The sequence below is a fragment of the Stegodyphus dumicola genome, chromosome X2, assembly GCF_044657685.1.
Source record: "Stegodyphus dumicola isolate Sdum_Otavi_A_Nest chromosome X2, ASM4465768v1".
Lineage (NCBI taxonomy): Eukaryota > Metazoa > Arthropoda > Arachnida > Araneae > Eresidae > Stegodyphus > Stegodyphus dumicola.
In genome coordinates, this window is record NC_140781.1 from 54,919,178 (window position 1) to 54,946,698 (window position 27,521).

Below are 27,521 nucleotides of genomic sequence, written 5' to 3' on the forward strand. Positions count from 1 at the left end.
ATGCTTAGTTATCTGTTTTATTCGCAAAAAGACGTTCAACCCTCGTATAAAAAGGAGTATAGTGACAAATTCTTCTGGATATAAGCAGCGGTCTGTGATCTCCTACCTGTCCGCTGAAAGTGTTCGTCGTGCAAAAAGTTTCATCGTATCGTCCAGTTTGACCTTTTTGGATGATTTTGTAATGGAAAACTGGCTCGTATCCACATTACACATGAGGGAAACACGAACATGCACATGCGCCCAGTTCGTCCACCCGTGTTCAGTGACTTTACCGCTCGGGCGCTGATGAGCCGAGAAAATGATTAAGTGCAAGCGACTTGAAATACTGAAGCGTGGCATCTCTCTTTCGAAAGGCGCATAAGCGATCGACACCTTGACAAAAATTCGACAGTTTGGCTTAAATATGCTACAACCTCCATACAGTTCTCCATACAATCCTGCACACCCTGATACACCCTGATATACCCTGATACACCCTGATATACCCTGATACACCCTGTACGGCCCTGATACACCCTGTACGGCCCTGATACACCCTGTACGGCCCTGATACACCCTGTACGGCCCTGACTTAGCACCATATGATTTTTCACGTTCCACCCAATGAAGAAAAATTATAAGTTCAGCCCAATGATAAAAAATACATGCACTGGATCTCAAAGTGCAAAATGCATTTTCCTCATAGTTTCGCAGGCAGCGAAACAACTCTATGGAAAAAGTACTGACAAACTGCTACGTATGGTAAATCCTTAATCAGAATCAAATAGTTCACTTATTTGTCAAGGAACACATACATAATACGATTGAGTATCTAAGAAATGATCTGTTACTACCTTTTAATGGTTCCAACACATCTTAAAGTGATATATTGTTATTATTCTTAATTGACAACTGCTCAGCTTCTATACGTGAAGCATATGACAGGTTCTCATCTTCTATATAAAGAAGCGAGTTTTAGTGCTATTTTAGTCATCTATTTTGAGCTATTTTTACACTTTATTAATAATGTCGCGAAGAAGCATTAGTTAGTAACTTTCATGCTGTCGAGAGAGTTATCCTTCATTTTCTCGTCTCTCAAGCGAAAAGTCATGCAATACTGGAAGTAATCGAGTATGAATCAGTCGCATATAATCGCTCTGATTCACGCGAAAGAAAACATTTTTCAATAGGAAAGTGATATGTTCTTTATTGGCCATTTAATTTTAATCAACTGCTTTTTTTCGTGTGCTATTCACTTAATGGTTTTTTTGATAGGCATTTTTTTTTATCCAGTTTGTTTCGGATCCCTTGTTAATTTACAATAGCTAGCACTTTCCAAAAGCACATAATCTAAAATTTCTGAGGTTTAAGGACTATATTTTATAAACAGAAACATTATCCATGCATATTAAAAATAATTTCTAAACTCAGGTTTATTTAACATGAGCTCTTAGGATATAAAATCATTTTACTTTTCATCATTTAGAAAATCTTTCATTTTGTAATATTAACTAATTAATCCTTTACTTTGTAATAACCTTCTCATCAGATGTGAAATACAAAACAAAAAACTCAATGTCTAGACACTGATTATTGCCTTGTAAGAGTTTTATATGAAATCATTGTAATTTGTATTACCTGTTTTTGAATCTTGGAATAATTTCAGCAAGAAGATAGTAAGCTAATAAAGACTCTTCATAAAATCTAATTACAAATCGTCCCGATCGTAATAATTAATGAATTTCTTATTCGTTGTAACAATGCATTTAAGGATCATTACAATTATTAACTTCTAACAATTGCCTCCCTGTTCGTAGCAAATAACATACATTTTATAAACTTCTGTGTTTAGCTGAGATGAAAAAATGTTATCTGCACTTAAATGGATTGTTGACTGCACTAAAATAACACTGCCAAATTATCGTATTGTTTGATCAGGAGATGTAATTAAATATGATGCTTTCCTTTCCGCCGAAGAAGAATTTTTCATTTGCAAAGAAAGAGGGAAGAGTAATTCGCTTAAAGGAGAAAATAAATAACAATATTAAATATAGGCATAAAACTGAAAAATGACATTCTCCAAAAGAGATATACTATATTTTTTGAAACGGATGTAATCATATTTTATAAATAATCGGCTTTTATTCATTCATTTAACACTAATTGATAAAAAAAACTGTCAATAGATCACTAAAATGTTTTTTAAGATTGTGCAGTATGCAAAATATATCAGAATCATTAATTATTTATCCAAGAACATCGAGTAGTATGTTGAAATTTAAAGGCGCTTTTGATTAACTCATGTTATAAGGTATTTTCTCCACTTTCCTAGCGTGCCTTCGTGGTGTAGTGGTTCTGCACGCTAGGCCGGTATTCCAGAGGTCCGTGGCTCGATTCCCGGGGTTGCGAAAGCGTTGCATATTTTTCAATCTCTCTTGCTTCCAAAAATCGTAATGTCTCTACAGTGGCGCCCGAGCTAAAAAGGGTGTGGATGATGACTTTCCACACCCAGGATTTGGCGATTGGGTCCTCTAAAAACCACAGTCGCCCTTTAAAAAGGGGGGAGTATATAAGGTATTTACCCCAACCTTCCTAGCGTGCCTTCGTGGTTTAGTGGTTCTGCACGCTGGTCTGGTATTCCAGAGGTCCGTGGTTAGATTTCCGACGAAGGCGTTGCATATTTTTCAATCTTTCTTGCTTCCAAAAATCCTAATGTCTCTGCAATGTAACAACTAATCATTTCTCTACCATGCACATTCCCATTCAGTTTAAAAACAGGAAAGAGCTTAAATATTCTTTTCAAGTTAGAATAATATTTATTAGTCTCGCTTGTGTAAAAAAGGAATAAAACTGATTTTGCTTGAGATTCATAATGGTAAAGTTGCTGATGATTCGGTTGTTAATGAATATATACTCTTGAAAAAAATGTTCTCGCAGAGCTAAAACATATCGCTGAGTTCCTCTAAATAAGAGCAATGTAAACCTGCTCATTACTAGCAAAACTGTAACCTTTAATTAAACTTTGGAGACGATAGATGTAACAGAATTAGCAAATAAGAGTAGAGGATAACTTCAGAATCGCTAAACCTATCGCCTGAAAAATCATTATTAAAACAGTAACTAACTCAGCAGTTTTCTTTTCAATTGTATGTTTCTTATTCAGTGCGTTTCCTGAAAATCAAGATCTCCTTTTTCCGGAACCAAGAATCCTGGTTTCCAGTAGTTTTTTTTTTTTTTTTTTTTTTTTTTTTGTTTGTTTGTTTGTTCTAGAGAATTAAAACTTTTCCGGGAATCTAATGTTTCTTCAGAAAATTTATTGCTTTTGTAGCGATAATTGGAAGTTCTTGCAGATATTGGTCTAAGCTTTCTCAGTTTGCATTTGTGCTTGAGAAGCCAAAAATTATCTGTTTTTAATTACAATCATAAAACCGAAAAAAGAATTTGAGAAAGAAGGTAATTCTAAATATGTGAAGCTGCAACTTCCATCCAATTATTTTCCCTTCAATATGTTTAAAACCTTTACAAAAAGAAATAACCAAAATAGGTGTTTTTGAGCAGAAATAGACTTTCCACAAATACATCGCACTTATTCCTTATTCTGTTAAATTTACTCTAGTTAGTAGTTATTAATGGCGTTTTGATTTAACTATCGTCCATATATTATGCATTCTTTTTTCCTTTGCAGTTATTTTATATCCCTCATAATATTAGTCAGCATCTTCCTAATTTAAATTCTTAGTTCTGATGTTTAAAATAGTCTTTTGCGAATACCGATTTACAAAGAACTCTAAAGATGAAAGTGTAAAATGCAAAACCTAATGCTACTTTATTTTCAGCATCCAGCTTACTAAGATAATACTGATTCGATTTATTAATGCCAACTGATCTTCAAGTATCATACGTAAGCAAATGAAGAAAACAAGATTTCAACATACATCGATGAAGCCCAAGGCAGTAAAAGATGCATTAGATGCAGCAATACCTCCGAATAAAAATTTTGTCACTAATATACTATTAGGCTTGGTTTTGAAGATTAATTACTTACCCTAAAGTCCACAGTTTTCAATACTTTACATTTATTATATTCAATAAAAGCTCTTCGGCCAAGTTCTTAAGTACTACAGAAAGTATTTTTTGCCAATGTCGCTCCATGTTGAATGTGCAGGCTAAGATCTGCACGGATGCGTCTAATCAGCAGGAGCGGCATTTCAGAAGGAAAATCAGCACCGGATGGACTGATCCTCTGACAGAGAGGATTCTATGTTACCTTTTGATACAATTTCAGCCTTACGGAAACAGTTTATTTAAACTAAATTTCATTCTGGCCACATGTAATGCCTGCTCCACGATTTGGAGCTGGTGTAAAAGATAGTTATTTTTATATACTCACGAAATAAAACTTTACTATTTAGTCTCTGCAGAGTTGTTAGTAAGGATATACAAATATGAACAGGAAACTCAACAATCAATCAGCCATTTTGCATTTTCATACTACTTCATGAGGAGGTATTCATTTCATTTAACACGGCAAAGTACAGAAGGGCTGCTTGTCTAAGAAGAGGTATATTTTTATAGAGGGGCTTCAAAGTAAAGTTGGCTCATATTTACATTACACATTGGGAAAACTATCAAAATACCTATACAGAAATTAGTAGATAAAAACATATTCAGAATTGTTCACTGGAATCTGAACCTTGGTTGGTGTTCCTCGATCTTATTCACTCGGCCATTGGTGAGCAGTTACGAGTGGTACGTCACAGCAAGTTTAAACACATTTAGTACGAACTTCGCTTTCTCTGAAACGATTCCTGTGACTACTTTCAGTAAAGCTATACACCATGCCACCCCAATTTATGTAATGATAAACTTGAATTAAATTCCAAGCACATTAAAAACTGTTTAAAATAATGCTGACTTAAATAAATCTTAAGGGATAAATCAACAAATACTTAAATACAAAGAAGAATTAATGCAATTTTTTTTAAATGTTGGCAATCTCTTATAGAAAGCTTAAACTGCTAATACTAAATTTGTCAAGTGACGGTGTATAGTTTTTACTAATGCTTTAAAAAACTTATTTAGTAATGACAACGGTAGTGGAAATTGTCACCAGATTTGATTTTTAATGACAGAACATTTGCATAGCGCCCAGATATTAAAAGAAATCTGTTTATTGAAGTGATATAATGAATTAAAAAATTAAATCATTCACATCGTTTCTAAAAGCCCAAAATAAAACATTTTAATAATGATTTAGGTGTTAAAATCCATAGAAACCTCTCTAATACGATTACCCTCGGTACTAGACGATTTTGGTATTTTATGAAATTGTCTGCCTTGGAGAGATAATGTTCTATTCTATGGTTATTCTGTTATAAGGAATACGGTCACTAGGATAAGCTCCACCACATTTTGATTCCCTATACTCCCCGGATTTGAGCCACACAATTATTTGTTATGTTTATTACTGCAAGATTTGTTTATCATAATCAAGATAAAAAACATTATTTTTCTTTAGTCTTTTTTAAGTGTCTTGGAGGTTTTAGACGAGTGTATAAAAATATGTGGATTACTTAAGCTTACGGCCAAATTAAGAGTTAGAAGGCCAGTCATGAAGTAGGACAATTGTACGTACTTTGAACTCATTTTGAGACTTACAGGCAAGCTAAAACGTTTGCTATAGTAAGGCTGGTATCACACATTCATTTTATTTTAGACGAACAACTGTTTCAGACAATTATTCTACCTGCTTTACTATTAAAAGAAAGATGCACAATTTTTTCCTTTCTTTTGCAAAAAATTGTAAGTTGTTCGCTTTCAACAGCCAATCAGCTATCAACATCGAATTCCCCGTCATCAATCATCATTTGTATTGGAGAACTAGCTTTCCCTTTACATAGTAGCCCCAAAACGATCCGTTGTGATTGGCTCTTTCGTATTGTGTAACAAAGCAGAAAAGTTGCTCTAATGAAAGTTGCTCTTTTGGAAAATGTTTTGAATGCGATTTTCCTTTAATCTTCAGTCACTTATATTTAAATAACATTTGATCATGGAAGATAATGAATTAGGATTGAAAATCTTCAGCATTCAGAGGAGCTGTAGCAAGAAGCTACTAATTTCCGTTTGTAAGTAATATAATCAAGTTCCTCATAGGCCTGATAGCAATAGATTGACTGAATAAATATTTTGTACTATGCTGTAGTCTATCTATTAATTTACCACAGCATTTCGAGAGAATTAGTATAATAAAAATAACTAATCTAACTCAGTCGTAGACTCCTAAACAAGTATCTGTAGCTTTAGAATATTAGAAAGCTATAAATTTCGCTTAAATTGTTGATTATTTTAAGAAAACTCGGGTAGAAAAACAAATTTTTCAGAGATTACTTGAATTTCTTAAAAATAATTTAATAATAATTATCCTAAACGCCACAGTTTTCAATATTTTACATTTATTATATTCAATAAAAGCTCTTCGGCCAAGTTCTTTAGAACTACAGAAAGCATTTTTGCCAAGTTAAAAAATATCAATATTTCATAAAATGTGGACACGCGTTGACTGTTATGCCAATGTATGTAAGGCAAGCGTAATGGATTTCAGTAAAATTCAAAAGTGTTTTTTATTATGTAAGCAGCTCTTTGTGTCTGGTAGTAACGATGCAGTTAAAACTTCATAGAAATAATTCATTTGAGAGGAAGCATAGTACACCCCAATGAGCGGCACCGAGCGGTAGAATTTAGAGAAGTACCGGGCAGCATAATTTATGACCCGCAGACACTGCACAAGGGGGAAAAAAAGGCTTAGCGCCAGCCCTGTCTGTATTAAAAAGTATAATAAGTTTAAAACCTTTTCCTACTAGATGAAATAATAGTACTAAAGGAAGTACATGAAGTACTAGTAGAAGTGAAGTAAAAACACCTTTTAAACATAACATGGGAAAATACTTGAGGTTCTTTCCAACTTACAGAAGATGGTGCTTAAGATAGCAATTTTGGAATTCCAGCTGACTATGTAATTTTAAAAAGATTTTTATTTAAATTTGCTTGTTACGGCACGGCAGGGGGAAGCAAATAATCTCAATATCTGTTTTTCCAGAAATTAGAACTAAAATTTCTTATAAAATAATATTCGATATTACATTTTTCGATATTACATTTTTATCAATTAAAGTATTATCACATATATTCCTGTTTAGAACGACCAACTTTATATAACAATTCTCCATCGAGCTCACAAATGAAAAAAACACCCACGATTTTCTCCTACCTTCCGCAGAAAGTTTCAGATTCTTCGGCTTTCAGCCTACCAATTATCGTTCTCGAAAATTCATCGCCGCGGAGTACTTGTTTTCTTCTACATAGTAACTCCTAGAATACTGAATTATTAGGCTCCGTTCAGAAGGTGGTGCAAATGTCATAGAGGCATAGTCATAAGGCATAAAATTTATAATACACTATGTTTACCATGCAATTTCCTATGTAATATAACGTATACATTGGTTCATTACTTCATTAATGTGTCTTATTTCAAATGTGGAGCAGTATGAAGGAACGTCCTTCACACTACATGTAATATATTTAGTGTAATTAAAGTTTAATTCATTTAAAATTGATTTATACCCTTTAATTTGTAAACAAAGAAATTTGAATTAAATTATAAAAATATTTGAAGTCATTATTGGAAAAATCAATAATTTACGCGATTGGTTTTCTCTCAATATCAAAAACTGAGCAGCTGAACTGATTATTAACAAACTGAAATGCCTGCTTTAGTAGGACTTAGTAAGTCTTTAACTTCACGTTGAAAAACTTAGGAAAGTGGATTTATTGATTAGACTAGCAAGCTGTATTATGAAACGTCGTACGAGTCTCTTAAATGGCTGTTCAACTGTGGGATAATAATTTTTTCCAATCTGGCAATATAAGAGTAATTTGAGTTCATCACTTTGGTGATAAAGTTGTGAGAACTTGTTGCAATTATATTCTTGAGCAAGCAGAAGGTTAGGATCTATATGAATACGTAAGTTTCTCACAAATCAAGGATGCAGAGAACAGCGTATTCTAGAATAAGCAACATTTAACCACAGGATAATGATGGTTTTACCAGTAGGTAAGTTCGACAGGAATTTTTAAAATGTGACAATACAGATGGGATGGCCCTATATCCAGGTTACTTCATAATGAAGATTGACAGCATTATTAAAATAAAATGCTAGAATTTATACAAAAGTCTATCAAAATCGCAAATATGAAAAATTTAAAAAAAGTTTTTTTTTTTTTTTTTGGTGTGTGTGTGTGTGTGTGTGTAAAATTAAGTAAATTAATACTTTATTTTTTTCACAATCATATCTCGTTTTACTCTAAAAACCAAATTGTGATAAATTCCTTCCCTATTTTCTATAAATATTTTAGTTCTTAAATGCGTGTGCGTACACCACCCACTCCCTGAACTTACGTAATCATTTCCTGGGATACAAAAATTCAACAGAACTTCTCAGGAAATTGGTGGGAAATTCAGGAAAGGAAAGTTTGCATAAACGGGAAAAGTTCCAAGAAGTTCGTTTTTAAGTCAGGAGTCCAAAAGGTCAAAAATCACAACTGAAAATTAGTCAGTATTGTACACCAAATGTTAATATCAATTCAAGTTGAACACTGGAAATACTTATATTTATGTAGACTAAGAAATTTTAGAGAAGTGTTATATATTGTGCCCCTACAGACCCACACATTACATTTTAGACTAATTAACTCATATTATTACTCTTTTTTGCACACTTACTACTATTTTCGATATCTACGGACTTTTTAAGTTCCTTTAGCTGCTCAATGCCCAAACACATTCATTATTTGCAGGCTTGTAAACAATTTTGAAGTGAACTGCAATTCGCATTAGATGATTTTGATTCAAATCAGAAACAGTATTGTTTAACTCTTTTATCACGTGTTGACACTTTTGACCTATATATTGTCTTGGCTGATCAGATGTCAATTGGCCAGGACCGCGAAATCTGGTAATCTTGTGATTTTTCTCATATATAATACAATATGAAATTATGACCTCTGAAAATTTCTTAATGAAGGTTTTCCCTCTAGATAAGAATACTTTAGCATAGTAAATTGTCCTAGCATAATCTAACAGCCATTTTCTGCCTGGGCGATATAAATGTGTAAATTCTAAGTTATTTTTCGTTATGTGACCAAAAACTCTTCTCTAGTGGTTATAGCTCAAACCCTTTGTTAAATATTTTTCACTTCTGTCTGATTGCCCATGAGCACAGGTTTTGTATTAAATTATGATACAATAAAATAGTAAATAAAAATGTATAAGCAAAACACTACTGTACTTTACCTTTGATGCAGTTCAATTAAACACCTATAGGTAAAAGTATTTGATATCCTGTTATTAAAATTTAATAATAGCGATTCATATTTGTTAAATAATTTTAAAGTTTGATACTAGGTTACCTATATGAACTTAATTTGTATTTTATCTTTTACTAAGAAATTTTACACTAATGGCAGCAAGTGGGCTAGAGGAATGCAAAAATAGCACATAGAATCTGACCTTTCGGCTTCGCATTGATTTGATATTTCTTACAAGATGACAAAAATTTATGTCGCTAGAAAGTTGGCTGAGTGCCAAACTTAGCTGCGGGAGAAACTAGGCGAATGACAGTCATAGTTCAGTGGGCAATTGAGAGCATTCTTCCGTAAAAGATAATCCGTGCTGATGATCTTCCAAGTTGAATCGTTGAGCAATTTGAATTCTTGATTGATTACACATAAATAAATTATTATTCCCAAATTTGGTATAGGCACAGAGATAGCTCCAAGATTAATAAATTATTTTGAAACCAAACCAAAGGGTAATTTGATATCTTTCATACCCGTTTTAATCATACTGAATTAAAAACCATATTACTTGAATTAAATATTTGAGGTCTTTATAATTAAAAAGAATTGTTAACACAATAATTCTCGCACTACTTATGAAAATGATAATTTGTCATAAACTGTTGGATTCGTTTTAGTTTGAATAGATGTTTGGCTTTTGGGGATTAATTACACCAGATCCTGCTAATAAGACTTGTTTTTCAAATGCTTTTTACAGCATGAAACATTTACGAAATAGTAAAAATAACAAGATTATTTTTACTTTATGCTAAATGTATAATTCTGTTATAAGATTGTTTTATGCTTCGCAATTCTTAAGTCCACTATTTTTTTTTTTTTTACTTTATAAGTTATACTTGGCATTTTTATCATTGTTTTAACAGGAAAAAGTGTTTGCTCCTTAATTTTTTAATAGTAGTGTACATTAAACAACAAATGGATGTTTTTACAGAGACAAACTGTTTTGTTCTTGTGAAACAGCATTAAAAATTTTTAATTTGACGAACTTGAGGAGAAAAAAGAATCATCATTGTTGAAGACAGTTAAAAAGTTCAAGGAAAGAATTTCAAACTCTAATATGAGGGTTTTGCCCAACTACAATCCTAAGTGGCATTGTTTGCCTGTGCATACCGTCCTTCGGCATGCACACGCAAACAATGCCATTTAGGATTGCTGTTCTGGGAATTCTTGTACAGTTTCCCCAGTAATTAAAAATATTTTACTAAAACATTTTTCTAACGTCTTTTAACACAATGGAAATTTCGGAAGATGTGAAATGGAGTAAGACATCAGAATTTGCAGTTGCATGAAAGAAAGCTTTCAATAAAATGAGCAGGGATTACTAATGAGTGTTTGAAAAGAAAGGGAAAATTTTTATGCAGTAAATACCGAGTAAATCTCTTGGTTATGATAGGTTTCGCTATAAACCCAATTATGAATAATTAGTGCATAAGGCAGATACTATAGAGACAAAAATTTCGTCTCCTTTTAAAAGAGCTAGGATTTTAGTGAACATTATGCAAACATTGCGGTACACTTTTACACAATTTAGTTGAATTAAAGGAATATAGTACAAGTCTTTTTTTTAACCTATCAGCTGCATAAATTTTAAACAAAAAAGCATACATAGCCTCATTTTAAACAGAAAAGCATGCTTTTCCTGAATTTATACAAGCTTTATCAGAACGCATTGTAACTGTCTGCGAAATTTAAGAAATCCTCTTAAGAAAAAAAATATAAAAAACCCTGTTTATCTGTGAAATTTCTTATGCCAACCCGAATAACATATTTAGCCCCCCCCCCAATTTTTTTTTAAATTTATTTCTTAAGCGTGCAAAGAACAATTATTTTTCTACGTAGTTTGGTTTCGGCTAATTTAATTACGTCAAAGTATTATCTAAGCGCAAGATGCCTGCGTGGAGGGCTTTCTAAGGGAAACTAGCTCGTATACACGTTACGCACGGAGAAAACCACGAATGTGACCAAGCAGCCAGTTCGTCCACCAGGGCTCGAACCTCGGACCAAGCTACCAATGTTAAGCGACTATACCTTTCGAGTGGCGGTAAGCATCTTTTCCTACATATAACGCGGCTGCGAAAGAGTATATTTCATCCTTTATATTCTGATAACTTGAAAAATGGCTTTATCTGTATGAGCGTTAGCATTTATAGGAAGTTTACGTTTTCTCAATAATTTACAATCTTCATTCCATAGGTGCTTTTAGAAACTGTTTTAATATCACTTTTGAATATTTATTTGATCCAGTTTGATAAAGGTTAGCGTATTTAAGCGACTACCTATCTATCTAATCTGCTGAACTGAAAAATTCAAAAATGCAAATTCATTAAAAATGCGTAAAAAATCTAATGGTAGAGACTGTCTATCATGAACTGTCTTGTTGAAGAAGGGCAATACATTGCATACAATTAACCACAGCCAGTCGCATTTCTATCATTACCTTATATAACCTGGAAAAAAGAAAAATATTTATTAATAGTATAAACATTAAGTTAAGATATGTGCAACCTTTTTTTCAAAATAGTGAAAATTGAAGCAAATTGAACAAATATGGAAGTCTTCATCCTCACTGCTTCATCTTGCGTCAGTGCCGAAGATATTCATGCTTCCTTTCATGCTCTTCAAACCTCTTTGTTTCTGGTTGCGGTGTGAACAGGCGCATTAGAATCGTGATGCACTGTACGTCTTTCGGTATGTAAATTTTGAATGATTGAATGAATTTGGTCCATCGATTTTCCTTGATAGTATTGTGACCATCAAGAAAAATCAATATTCATAGATACTTCCCCCCAAATCATTAATAATCCAACTCCATGCTTCACTCTAAGCACGACAGAGTGTAAGGAACTATCCTGTGTAAACCAAATTTAAAGTTCTGTAACCATACTTAGGCTGACAAGCGAGTTATCACTGCTTCTGGGAAAATACTACAACGTTCTAAAAATAAAATAATCTATTTAAAACTTGAACCTAACAACTGCACGACTTTGTCCGTACAAATAAAACTTCACTACTTGTATTAAATAATGGAAAATTAAATTCACAAATTTAAGTGGATTCGCAATCGGAGACTGGCCCTAATTAAGCGTTGGCTCAAACTTCTAGTTGCGCGATCAAAATGGCTAATGCCGGAATACTAACTAGCAGAGCTGTGCGAGAAAGTATAACTGCGAGCTTTGTTGCCAAAAGCTCTATTTTTAAAACTTTCAAGAACTCCATCTTAATTACGCTTACTCATTTGTATCCTGATGAAGACTAACGAAAAAGTGAAAGTGCAACACATAATAAAACGAATTAATTAATGTAACCTTCCAATAGCCCGGATCATGTGCTGTGAAGGAATTCTTCGCTTCTTTAAACTTTCAGAATGTGGAAAGAGGGAAAAGCGGACTCGTTATTGAAAACGGCATTTTTTTCATTGTTGGCGGTTCGTATTTTGAGCTTTAGCATGGGAGTTGATTTTCAGTGGCTTTCCTTTAGCTGCCCGATCATGAATATCAGAAATGTAGAGCTTCCAACCGATAGTTTTAGAGAAACGAGTGAGTTCAGAACAATGATGTGCTCTGCCAAAATCATAATCTTTGTTTCCGGATTTTGTGCTAAATTTGCTTTTAATGCACTAACATTCTTCCCTGATAACTTTCTCTTATCTCGGAATTACCCCCTGGGGGTCGACGCAGAGAACTCTCTGAAGTACTGGCTAGGATTTGTACTTAGGCAGTCTCGGCCACGGGGACACATAATCATTGAGCTCGGCGGTTCCACGTGCTCGGCTGGGAGATACCTTGAGAAAGAACTTCATTGGCCCAGTCGGGTGGGTCGGCCCAAGTCGTGGACCAGTTGGTTCTGTAGCTTGGTATGGGACGGCACCGAATTTGCTAGGTAATGTCCTGCTGTGAAGCTCAGCCCGAGTAGAACCGTGACCTTCGTGAATTTAGATGGCCTGGTCAGCTTCAAAGTCACGTGATTTGACGTCATGAAAGGCATTTGACTTTCATTCTTCGTGGACACTGCAAGCGAGGAATTCCTCCGTTAGTTTGTATGCTGTTCAATAACATTGCTATCACTCTTAACTATAAATGTATAAATGGCCTTTTATATACATTTTTCCGTAAATCTCTGAAAATTTAATTACTATACATTATTTAAAACAAAAGAATCTAAACATTTAACGAAACGCGCACATCCAAACTCGAAGCAAAGTCGCGGAAGATTCAGACGCCTTCCGTGACGTCACTCTGTAGCTAACCAGGCCATGTTCTTCCAATTGGCCGTGGTAGAACTGGCAGTTAGCATTTATAACGGCCAAACAGATCTCCAGGTGTGCATGCTTCCCGTCACGGGGAGACCTAAGAACCGGGATTGGTAACCCCGCGGACATACGAGGTAACCGCGGTTGTAGAGAAAACTTTAAAATCCAAAGAATCTCTCTTTGTTAAAGTCTGCCACTTCAGACTGGGAGCCCGAAAAAGGTAGCAGGATAAGAGTGTATTTCTAAAACTCTCGAGGAACTATGTCTGGTGACACAACTCCTTGCCTAAAATGAGGGTTTCTCATTTGGGGTCAGATCGTGTAGTGTCAAGGACGGAGCACATATACAAGTATTATTATTATTATTATTATTTCGGAATTATTCCTACTAGACGAAGTACTTCATGTTTTCAGATATACAGGCATGAGCCTCAATACTGTAGCTCTCAATACACCTAAAAGATCTGCTGCCTTGGGGAAAGAACAAATAAATTGTACTTTTTTCATCTTCAAAGTATCCCCTATTTATTATTTTAAGTCAGTACCTTTAATTACCGATGAAATTCGGATTTCACACACTACTACTGTTGATAAAATTAGAAAACGTTTAGGGCTGCTAACCGTAATTACTTACTCTGGTTACAATTTCTCAACCTTATTTACATGTATTTAATAATTTCTCAAATATTAAATATTTGACCATTTCTCAGTGAATATCAATGGATCAGACTTGTTAACTAATTAATGTACTTAGTAACATTCTCAATTAGTAAGTAATCTACGTTTGTATTTGAATTTTGATTAGTTTCTCTAAAATCACATTAATTAAGAAAAATGTTACTAAAGCTAGTTAACGCATTTCATGTTTTCATATTAAAAATTAACAGTCCCCGATTTAATTTTCTTCCAAGTAAAACTTCACGAAAATTTTTACCTTTCTCTCTATTGAAAATTAAAATTAGATTTTTTACTCTATTTCACTTTATAAACTTTTTATTTTTTTTTAAATTTTTATTAAACTTTTTATATTTTCATATTATATTTTTTACTCTATTTTAGCCTGTGTTAAACTTGAGAAATAAACTGTAAATTCTACGAATTCAAAGCTGAGCTCTCAAAGCCGAGTTTTTATATTAGTCCAAAACTCCTCTTAAGCTAGCTCTGGTTTTGTAGCCACGCCCCCCCGCAGTTAGTACCTAAAACAATGAGGATTCCCATGACAACCGTCGCACTTTTATAATGTGTTGCATGTTGTTGCAAAAAATTCGACTGTTGTGGTATGTGTCAGGGCTAAAACAACTAATTCCCTGAACGAAAACGTTACTCCGGCGCATACAGAAAATGCTCGGAAAGGGTGTTCCCTTGTTTCATCTTTTGCAGACAAAACAGAATTAAATATGATGGATTTTATATTGTACTATATGGTCTAGTGAGAAAACATGACTTATGTCATCACTACATCGAAAATAATTTTGCAGTAAATATGATTTAAACCTGTATATTAAAAAACAGTAATAAATACGACTTAATGAATTCCAAATGTATTTATATTAATAACGAATTCATGTAAAATAAATTATCATGAGATAGGTTCTAAATGAATAAAAAAATTAGTAAACAAACATTTCTCGTTAAATATCGAAGGACAAACATTGATATTCCAGATAATATTTATGTTAATTACATTGCTTCTTCCTTACATACCATGCCGTTTGCTTTAGAAAGGTTGTACTTGAAGAAGGTTTATAGTAGCACAGAATGTTTTTAATGTATGAATTTTCTTGATAAATAAATGTATTTAAACAAAATAATAAACAGAACAAAGTAACTGCTGTGACGTCTCATCAAAGTACTAAAATGGTTCATTCAAGCATTTTAAAGAAGTTATAAGAATTTCACCATAATTTCAGTGGTACATATCATAGGAAATAAAACACTTCCTTTTTTTTTTTTTTTTTTTTTTTTTTTTTTTTGCGCGCGCGGGGGAGAATGTGGTCTTTATGATGTTTAATTCAACTGCTTGATTATTAATTTGTTATTTCCTTGCAGGTTTATTTTTTTTTTAATTAGGCAAAAGATAAAGTTATTGAATGCCGTTTAACGGGTCTTTTTTAAATACAGGACATTACTTTTTATTTGAAAGCGATTTTCTAAGACATCCTTACATAAGTCAAAAGCTGAAGGGCCTAATTTTCACTAGAATATTTTAGAACGCTGTAAAATAAAGTATTATTTCATTCCAGTAACTACAGGATACAGCGGGTATATCATAACTTTTAATTCTGAAAAGGTTAACGTTCTGATCTTAAGGGGATCACCGTTCATTGCATAGTTCATCATACTCCAGTTTTATTTCCTTTTAAGTAAGGAAATACGTGTTTGCAGTCCCTGAAAAGCAGCGCTTTACAGCCCTCGTTTATTATAATAGAGGTCTGACTATTGAATAAGATTATCTATTTTATTAACAGCATGTTATAAGAAAAGCCGTAGCAGAAATTCCGAGTATAAATATTTGAAAGCGAAAACCGATAAGAAAAGTGCGATGTTAATAACTTTCAGCAAGCGCTACTTTATAAGAAACACAGCGATTCGATTATTTATAAATAATTAACACTTCTCTCAAATACAGTTGTTAATACATATAATCGAAGGTTTCTTATAACATATAGCATCGATTTGTGACTGAGGAAATGAAACCAAATCTTCGAGCTTGCATGCAGGAATATATTTATTATGCATCACATGTCATCTGCAATGAGTTTTTTCCCCCTATTGCCCTCTTTTTAGGAGTTGAATGAAACACATTCTCGCCAGGCAAAGAAACAAGGCGCAGATTAAAAACTTAAATTTGGTTCTTTCTCAGAATCTTTCATTAAAACATTTAAGCACCTGCTGCGAAATAAATTTGTTTGAGTAGAGATTTCTAATATTTTTATATATACACACTGATCGTTATTCGAGCAATATTCAAAGCCTTTTACGTCACACATATATGAATACGTTAGTTGTAAATTTATCGGATAGAAATATAATTGCATACGAAGGGATTAAATAGAAAATTTCACTCACACCCTCAGAGATGCTTATTTCTTCAGCTACGTTTTTAGTAATACTAAAAATTGGATGCTAAAGGTATTTATTTTCCATCTTACTGCGAGAATTTTAGTAAACTTCTTCTAACACGTTAATTAAACTAGTAAAAAAATGAAATCATAGTTACTGCCTTTCAGGTTACATTTATAAATAGACGGCGAATTTTTTATATAATTAAGAATCAACAGTCAGAATTGTCACATTTTTACATCCCATTGTATTCCTCTCTGAAGGGATATGTCAGTTGTTGTTTGTTGTAAATAAAGCCTTTCATAACCTGATTACGTCTTACATCCGAAAGTGTTATTTGGCATTATCATTTTAACAGGTACTAGAAAGAGAATTTGGTATTTTTTCGTCCCAACATTGTTAATAAGCTGTCAATTCTTCACGTGAAAGCAGATGTCGTTATGTCACTGTTAAAATATAACCAATTTCTATTACACAATAAATAAAATTCAAATGGCAAATCTTACGAAGACTTAATCATGGAGATAACTTTTTGAAGTAAACTTTTATGTCGTAACATTCATTTTTTCCAGAAAAGCTGCGTATTTTAAATATGATGATCATTGAGATGCATTTGTAAATAATAGTAGCATAAAAGTAATGAAATGCAAATGATTTATATTATATATATACGCCACAGGGTATCCCGAAATTCTGACGTGCTAAAAATGACTGATTTTGGAAAATGAATATGCAATACAATATTATTCGTATACCTTACTAATTGTAGCAAAGAATTTACATAATCCGAAGGAAAAAAAAAAAAAGATATTATTCTTTAAAAATCTCACACCCAGTTCTAAAAAACTCTTTTTTTTTTATTGTATCATAAATGTATTTAAGTATAGCGAAATCTCTCATATTTTCCACCTCAAATAGACAGATGACCACCACTGAAAGCGGCTAGTATATCTAAAACATAGATAAACATTGTTATTGTTCTAAAGATGCCTCATTCCAGTCTGTGGTTGTTACACTTTTACGAAATCGTAACTGATTTTACGAAACATACTTTTTGCAACTATGTAAGTTTTTTTCCTCCTCTCTACCGCGTATCTGTATTGTGTAATTGGGAAAAGACCGGCTCACAGTCGGAAGGTTCAGAGTTCGAGTCACGGCGAGCGCAATGCTCATTTTCTACTGTTCCTTGCATCAGAAAAACCTAGTAACTTTACAATTAATCGAAACTATTCAGTTGCATTTTTTTAAACAATGGAAATTTACTTGGTTCTAAAAGATGCTTTCAGAATTGCAGGTAACAATATAAATAGTTAAAATAACGAATAATTAAAATGATTTGGCAGTGTGAAAACACATACTGCCTTTGGATATACAAGCGAAAATTACCTTAATTAAAGATTATTTTAATGATAAACACGTTCATAAAGAATATTCATATAATTATTTAGAGAAAATTAGAGAACTTATATCCATCGAATAAAACAGTTAAACGCAATAATTATTCAAAGCAGTTCTCAAATTTTTCCAAAGACGCATGCAATTAAAAACGAAAAAAAAAATTTTCCCCCTCCTCATTTCTGATTTAAAGCAAACTTCTTGTAACTTATATCGGTTTTTCCTTATATACGGTGGGCCCACCACCGGCTGAGCGGTAAAGTTGCTGAATACTGATATCTCAACCCTTGATTCGAATCCCGGCTTACGGGCTGACTGTATGGACGTTTTCGTGGCTTTGCCCATGGGTAAGGTGTATACAAGCCAGTCTTCCTCAGAAAGCGCGCCACGAAAGCATCCCTCCCTTTAGGCACATTTAGCCCTTGTGTGCTTTGCCTTGATTAACTAAACCAAACCTTGCATATTGTCTAAATTTCAGGTAACTAATTACCGACATTACTTCTGCAGGATAATGAAGATTTGAAAATTTTGAACTTTTCAGGGCAATGAAGATTTAGAAATATTTTACGTTTAGATTTACTCGATCGTATTTAAATGTTCTATTATTTGTCCTTTTTTGAATGAAGCTTACATTAGTTATTTGACTCATTCATTGTCTTTAAAATGAAGCTTACCGTATTTCCTCGCATATTTTTCCCCTTATTTTTATATATTTTTAGCGACAGGTTAAAAAATATTTAAATATGTTATCGTAATTTTTCCCTTCATTACAAAACGAACTCTCCTAAATTTTAAAAGGGATTCGTCCACATAGTGATTGTTTTCGTCTTAGAAACAAAGAAAAACCCTTGCAAACAACCTGCGAAAATCACGCCGAACGCTTCCCTTCTGACTGTTGAACTTTATACCTGCCTAATATAAAAACCGACCAATCACTGGGAAACAAACATGAACTGACACAGTCTGCGATCTCACTGAGTTAGCTGCACATTCCCCTTCTATAATTATTTATGAATGACTTGAGGCCTAAGGGATAGCAGAGACACAAATACGAACAGACGGAAAATTCGAGTTACGGGGAAGTAGAAATAAAGACATCTTATTAGATATCGTAATGTTAATATTGCTATGTATTCTTATCAGAATCTAGATTTCTTTTGAAGAAGTAATGTTGGGATAGTTACCTGTAGTTTATCCATGATTGTTTTTCATTTGTTATGTTTTAACTGTAACCGTGTCCTTCGGGGATTTAGTTGCAGAATTTCCCCCTCTCAATTACTGGACGATAAAATTAGTGAAAAAAGAGGGGAAATATGGTAATTATTTTTAGCGCTATTACAGAAGGGCAAGCATGAATAAAGATTCGATATTACTCATACCTTGGAATTACTACATTACTGACGAAAAAAAAACAAAATTGTGCATGTTAAAATACATATGTGAATATATTATAAACGTTTGCCTATTTTTTTCAGTTGCAAGAAACATACGGAAATTTATTTTTATCACTATGGTAGTTTTACTGTATTATAACTAAACGCATTTATGCAATTGTTCTGTTTGATGTGCTTTATAAAGTATTGAAAGGAATGTTTTGAGAATTTGATGGCCGTAATTATCCTATATAAAAGCAAATAATGGTATTTTATACTTTGAAAGAGTTATGGGATACAAAGGAGTCTAGTTTGCATATCAGAACTTCAAGAAATTTCTCTTTTTAGGGACTAACCCCTATAACTAGATAGGAAGCAGGTCATACTAAAAAAGTTTATATTTTAAAATAGTATTTTATTTATCGAAACTTTTCTTAAAGAAGCTGTCCTATTATTTTTCTCTGAACAGAATGAAAATGAAACATATATGAGGCCCACAGTTTTCAAATACCATAATAACCATATAAATCTTACTTTTTATGTGTGTTTTATTTCAAAAATGTCTCTCAGTATATCACGAACAAATGAATGTAAAAAAAATTAACTAGAAAAAATCGAAGTCAGTCCGTTTAATATTTTAATGAAAAAAATTCATTGGCAAGGAAGTTTGGCTTTGTTTGCTATTCTTCGTGAACTTTTTATCTCTGAGAAATAAATCTAAACCAGGACTTATTGCATAACTTACCTAAAACAAACTTAAAAAGAGGGAAAAGAAACACTGCCACCATTAAATAAATCTGAATTACAAACACATCGACAATAATCTTCATAACTTTGTAATTATTTAAGTCCGTATAATTTATAATCCTGCCAAAGCCATTTTTATAAAGCATTCCTGTTTCATTTAATTTAATTTTAAATAATTTGCATTGCAAAATAAAATGAAAAGATTTTATTGCATTGTTCGTAGGTCCTATCGCGGAATCGAATCTCAGTCATATTCCTTGTGAGGTAAAGACTTAGGACTTTGTAGGTCTCAAGCCCGTTGAGACATCTCCTTGAGTAAAGCACGCTCACCGGTAATTCAAAAGACAGTGATTAAGGTATCTAAACAAAATATATAATTTAATATATAAACTTTAATGTATTTAGTCTTCGCACAAATCCAGCCATGCACGTAATCGCATTTTCTATTACATGGCCATAAACCAAAAATGGCTACTATCTTATTATAGCTAATTTTGAAAATATGCAATGCTTAAATTATTTCACAAACTACAAGAAAACGAAGAACAACTTACAGGTTTCAAAGCGACAACAATTTTGCCGCATAAAATGGCGCCATAGTTAAGAATTTAGCTTAGAAACCAATCGATAACGATTGCACGCTACCAACAAGAACTGAAAATCACTACACGGCACATACTAAAGGAAATTATTATACACCTAATAAAGTATTCATGTCGATAAAATTAATGGAGATAGATTGAACATCCATTATTGGCTGATCCTCATGCCGTAAGTCAAATAGTTCATGCTATCAAACGCTGTTATGAGCTCTATAGCATATTTTTCAAAATTGCGGTCAATAATTTACTAGTAGTTTTACTGATGAGAGTGCATTATTCACAGTTAATTTAATCATTATTAAGTATGGAGTTATTAAGACATTTTGTTTTATTTTATTTGTAGATAAGTCTAAACAGGTTTTCCTTATTTCGATTTCTTTATTAGCACTAATCACTCAATGCTTACTCTTCTGGGAAATTCAGCATCATTATGAAGAAATAAAGTAATTCTTGTAGTATGTAGCACACTAGTGGACAACTAATCAAACAGAAATCCTAATATTTCATCCTGGCCTATTTCCCAATTCCTGGTTAAGCTGGTTGCATAAAATGTTTCGCGCTTCTCCCATATGGGATACTTTCCTTGCAAAACCTACCAAAAATTTATCTATTCACCTTATACAGTTAACTTTGGGAAGTTTTGTCACAATAATTTAGCATACCAATACTGCATGACATGTCGCAAGTTGTGAAGAACTAAATGGGAGATAAGAACTGTGAAAATTCTCCAAATATATTTTCATTCCTTTCCAACATCATTAAATTTAATCTAGGTCATAAAAATATTATAGAGTACTTATGGAAACTCGCAAGTGGGGAAAGGTCTTTCCCTATTTTTTTATGAGTAACATGGAATATTCTTCAAAACAGTAGTTCATAGATAAATGAAAAATACAAACCTGAGCTTTTTCTATTGCTTAGAAACCATTTGTAAATATTTCTTTTGGATAAATGAATTCATTAATTCTAAAATCAGAGCAGAGCTGAATAGTTTTACAAAAAATGGTAGGCAGATGATACGTTTAAGAACTGAAATAAAACCTAATGATGCATTTTAATAGCCGTTATAGGTTTTAAACGATCAGATTAAATGGAAAATGAACATAAAATCGTTTTCACGAGAAAAACTTGCAATTTTAGAAGGGATTAATTAGCTACGCAAAGCATGCGAATGCTGTTTACCGTAGGGAACGGAGACTTTAATGGATGACTTTCTGAAAAAAACTATTTCATATTCATTTTATCTATGAGAGATAAAAAAAAGGCCATGAAACTTCTCATGTACCCATGCATTCACTAACATTCAAAATGAGTGTTCAACCGTGTTATTCACTCGACCACTGCTGGACCAGTTCTGATGTTCTTATAATTTAAGAAAATAAAGAAAACGAAGTAATACATTCAACTCTATAATCATCTATAAATACTACTTTTCACTCATGTTCATTCATTCTTTTCTGGCACCAGCGGCATTCGATGTTGATAAGAATAAAAACCATAAAGTGCTATGAAATGAAAAAAAATTCTCAAACTTTATATCCATACACACACTTTGACACATTCTTTCAAACTATTCGCTTCACTGTTCCTTAACTGCTTTTTTTATTCTATAAAAAATACAAAGCATCATTAGTGTGAAATATATCAAACTTTGTTATTAATAACTTTAAGAAGAGCGCTGTACCTTCTCAAAGTTCCACAGTGTATACTGATAACTTAAAAAATTAAATCTGGAAATAAAGGTACAAATATAGCTGCCACAGCGTTAAAAACTTTGAACAATTCCATACAAGTTTTACAAAATACTATTCAGTGATCTAACACACTTTCAAACTTAATTATTAATGTATTTACTAAAGCCAAAACAGCAAAAAGTCTATAACTGCATATAGCATAACTCAATGTTCGATCAAATATAAGGAATTGGTGCATATTTCTCTAAAGCTCTCTTTTTTCTGACATCTTTTATGTATCTGCATAACGCTTAATTGTTTAATAATTGTTTAATATCATATAAAAGTTTTATCAAGAGAAAAATAAATTTTTCTCGGGAAGGTACTCATTTACCACTAAATATTGGGAAGATTGAAGTAAGTGGACATGACAGCAAAGGCAGTTCGTCCTAAGTTCTATTCTTAATAAGTGAAGATGTAGCTTCCACTACTTACTTCATACGCAATATAAACGCTGCGCAATTTCCCTAGAAAATGCATCTATGTGATTGTCTAGGTGGAAATTTCCCCTTTTCAAGTGTCAATGCTATTAGCATTTTAGTCCGTACTTCTAACTGTTTTAGAAGCAAGTAAGCAAAAAGGAAAAGCAAACGAAATGCTTTGGCAGATTAAATATGTGATTTTTTAATAACAGTCGTCACATAAAAGCAAAAATAACTTTTTCACATTTTAGAAACATTAAAAAAGGTCAAAACATTAAAATTAACTATTGTGAAATGTGAAATGTAGCCTTAATTAAACAACATGAGAAGTAAACAGCTCTTCTAAATTGCAAAATATCATCTAATATGATATAATATTTAATTTTCGAATGTTAAAAGCTGACCGTAGTACAATAAACCAAACATTTCTTCTGAATTAAAGAATGATAAATTAAGATGAAATGAATAGAGATAGCATTTATCAAAATGCTATCTCTATTTATTATGTATCTATTTCTATTTATCCTGTATTAATTTCCCTTTAAGCGCAGTTTAATTTTATTTTTTATACACTTAAAAGGCGTAGATTTCATTTTAAATGTATTAAAAGGCGTCTGTTTGACCTAAAGAAGATTAAAGAGAAGATAAATGTTTTACTATATTACTAACAATAAATCGAAAATGTAACTTTATCTGGTGATCAAACTCAATGATAAATGATTATTTTGAAAATTGTTTAAGCTATACCTTAAGTTTTTAAGTCAATGAAAGATTCTTTAAATCATTATTCTGAATGAAAATATTAAGAGTGACACAAATTAACCTGCCAACCACAAGCAGATAAATGTTTAACAAATACTTTCAAAAAACTGTTTCATTATTACACTTTTGGTATACCATTCTTCTTAACGTTTTCAATATTTCCCACTAATTAGGTATTTTATTCGTTGCTTGTAAAACGTTTAAGTTCTAAGGAAAGTTTTTATTTATCAGAACACTAAATATTTTATTCAAATTACTTAGTTCATTGAATTAATTAAAGCAAAACACTCGAGAGTTCTCCACCTAATGGAAGGGATATCTTCGTGGAGTTCTGTTAAGAGAAAGTGGTTGTTAATGTATGTTGTTAATGTATATGAGAAAATATTTATCTCGGACAATATATGTATTTCATCCCTAACCAAAATTCTCGTAACTTTTCTGTCACATCAGAAAAAAGTATTGCTCAACATTTCAAATTTAATTACAATATCTCATACAAAACTTCATTTTTTAAATATTGAACTGACTAGTAATATTTTTGTACATATTTTTTAAAATAAGATAACGAATTACCGTCTATCCCTGAAAGGTAGTTTTGCTGCATTGCTCTTAAACAAAACATGCAGTTTCCCACAAATCGATTACTAAGGATTATTAAGTCTTAAAATGCTCTCGTGAAGTAAGAAACATGCAAGAAACATTTTTAAAATAATTAAGTAAAATTTTCTCCTTTTGACCTTTACTAATGTATAGTTAATTCTTTAAAAGTTACCAAAAAAAGTGAGGTTCAGTAAAGGTGAAATACTCACTTTGAGCAGGGACTACTTCATCAGCAAAACTCTCCCACAAGTCAAAATAGAGGAAAATGAAAAGAAGAAAAAAATAATGCCGATGAAAAACATACATTTGCATGACAATGGTATAAAGTAAACGATCACATGACGAAGGGTTTCAGTAAAATAATTTTGATGCTAAAAGATAAGATTATACTTCTTCCTCCTCCACTCTCCGATCGCTCTCTAGCAGGTAGCGCATCATACAGACTGCCAAATTGGCGCCATTCAGAGCGCCAAGCGCAGTGAAAGAAGCTTCTTTTGCCAAGGTATAAATTCAATGGTTCAGTATACACTCAATCAAGAAGGTATTTAGACTTCATAACAACGAGAAGTACGAAATCCTGGTATCATAATACTACTGCAAAAAGTGGGAGGAATTTCATTTGCAGATAATTAAAATAGAAATTTGTAAATTTGCAGTAACTATATCATTATAAATAAATATACTGTATCATTATAAATAAATGTACTATATCATTATAAATAAATGCATAACATTATAAATATATATGCAACATGTAGAAAGTAACTATAGTATCATTTCACTTTAAGCTTTAAAGGAGAAAATAAATCAAATACTTACTGGTAAAATTACTATAGATTGAATAATATTTATTAACAACTGGAACCAGGACAAGTATGAGTGCCTCACTTGCCTCAGATGATTCATTTGCCTCAGGTGAACAACTAAAAGGGGCGCCAAATTTGCTACGATAATTTAGAAATTCATTTTAAAAATTAAATCATGATAGCTAAGTTTCAATTCTTGAACACTTCACGAAGTATCAAAAAACATTTTATGTTACACACAATCCAACTGAATTAAGAGAAGAATTAATAGCATTAATTTATCCTCGAACTTGCTGAGGTTTCACAATGCCATATATAAGTGTTTCTGGTGTTAAAATTTGTTATTGAAACTAAAGAAATTAAGTTCATGATGCATAGACTAAACTAGCCTGAAAAAGCACTGGCGAGAGAAGCCGAATGTTCAGTAGAGTGAGTGATAAAATCAATAATTCTAGCCTAATTACGTAATATATTGTAAATAGTGTACATAACCTGTAAATAAAGCAAAAGGATTAATTTGAGGTATCATTAATTATGTACAAGACACAGCCTCGACTACTACTAGATCTTATATATATATATATATATATATGTATAAAGAGATTATAATTAAATCAAAATTATACCAGGAAAGGCAGCAACCGTTTAACATGAAATACTTATATCAAAATTAAAACAAAAACATAATCATTTCAAAACTGAAACAAAAACAGTTCAATAAAGTTAATAAAATTAATGTAGAATATAAAAACTTTTCAAACTTCTTTTGTCATTTTCAAGGTGCAGCCTAAGAACTTTAAACAGAGCCACGCTTCTGAATTATAGTTAGACGATTGTAAAAATTGAAACATTTCAAAGTTTTTTTTTTTAAATTACCACTTAATAAAATAACAAATAGCATCTTATTTTAACTTTAATAAGATATAACATTTGAATTTCTCAGCTTGTAACGTTGCGCGCCTCCAACTTGCACGCAACCAAGAGGTGACTGTGAAAACTGGATAAAATACAGAGTCTTGTGAAGGGTTTAAGTCCCTTTTTATTCAACGTAAAAATTACAATTGCGTGCTCTTGACGCTCACAGACTACGCCAACTCGGCGGTCAAATAAAAATAATAACCTGAAAAGAAACTAAAGACAAGACTCTAACTACGAGGCTCTCTAGAAATAACTAACTCACCGCGTTTTACAATACCGCTGCTAATTCAGCAGACTTGAAGCTCACTTGAACGATTAACACTACTTCCCGGCAAGCACATAGGCCGAAACGCGGGGTTCTTCAATTTCTCGCTAACTACCTCCGCGCTCGTGAAGTAAGAATATCATACACCGAACTCGTTTCCCTTCTATTTAAATCAGAATACTTCCGCTGATAATTTGAATCCTTGCGCGTTCTACTAAAATTTACATATTCTGGCATTGGCAGTTCCAGGGGAAAGTAAGGCTTGACAGGAAAGATAGTTTAAACTTAAAATAAATGTTAGTTAAAATAAATATAAACCCTACAAGCTTTATATTATATTATATTTTTTTAGTCCGAAGGGGCAATTTGCCTTGAAGGACTATTATTTTCGCTTTGGCAAAATGCGTTGGTTCACTATATATGTCCGATTCACTTTTCAAATTGTTGCCAGCAAATATAACCACCCTATATTATATTTAAAGAAATTAAATAGTGAAGAATCTGTATAAATGTATGTATGTTTCTCGCATTGCGATAAATCAACAGTACCTAGAGCCATCCAATTTTGAGTAACGTACGTTTCCACCCGAATATGGGCATCTGAAACCCAAATTTGGAATTAGGAATTTGTTTTATTATCTATTTCATATTTTGTAAAATTTAACGAATTTTTGATTAACAAAAATTTTTAAAAGCGAGCAATGGCAACACTGTATGGGAAAAAGAAATCTTTATCTGCAGCGCGCGGAACTGTGTGTCGGAAATGTTAAAGATATGTTCACTTTTAAAATTATTTTGAGATATTGCTGTTGAACTGAATTTTATGGTTTACGTGCGAAGAACATGATATTTAATAAATAAATGTAACACACAAAACGTTAAAAAGCTCGCCTTTGGACGTAATTTAAAATCTGAAACCTTTCAGTTTTTTTTTTTTTTTTTTTTCTTTCTTTCTTTAAAATTTTCAATATATAAAGGGGCGCGAATTTACCCTTTTGCCTCAGATGAAAAAATGTGTACGCATGTATCCGAGTGAAACATTAAAATTCAGGGTTACAATAACACTATAATTTTCATTTTGATACAGAAAACTTCAGTTGAGAGGCGTATGAAATTAAAAATGGTTTAAAAAACTGATTGTTAGATCCCTAAAAAATGTAATAGCAATAAGAAATTAATTGAAACATTAGAATT

At 32.3% G+C, this 27,521-nt stretch overlaps 1 protein-coding gene across 1 annotated transcript in view; it reads right to left on the minus strand.

Annotated features, from left to right (window-relative positions):
- Positions 1 to 24,770, minus strand: part of LOC118181128 (uncharacterized) — a 91,443-nt gene extending 66,673 nt beyond the window's left edge. Inside the window, exon 1 of the mRNA XM_035350202.2 lies at positions 24,548 to 24,770. Coding sequence (XP_035206093.2) covers positions 24,548 to 24,650 — 103 coding nt within the window. The 5' untranslated portion in view covers positions 24,651 to 24,770. The remainder of the gene's footprint in view (positions 1 to 24,547) is intronic.
- Positions 24,771 to 27,521: the final 2,751 nt, after the last annotated feature.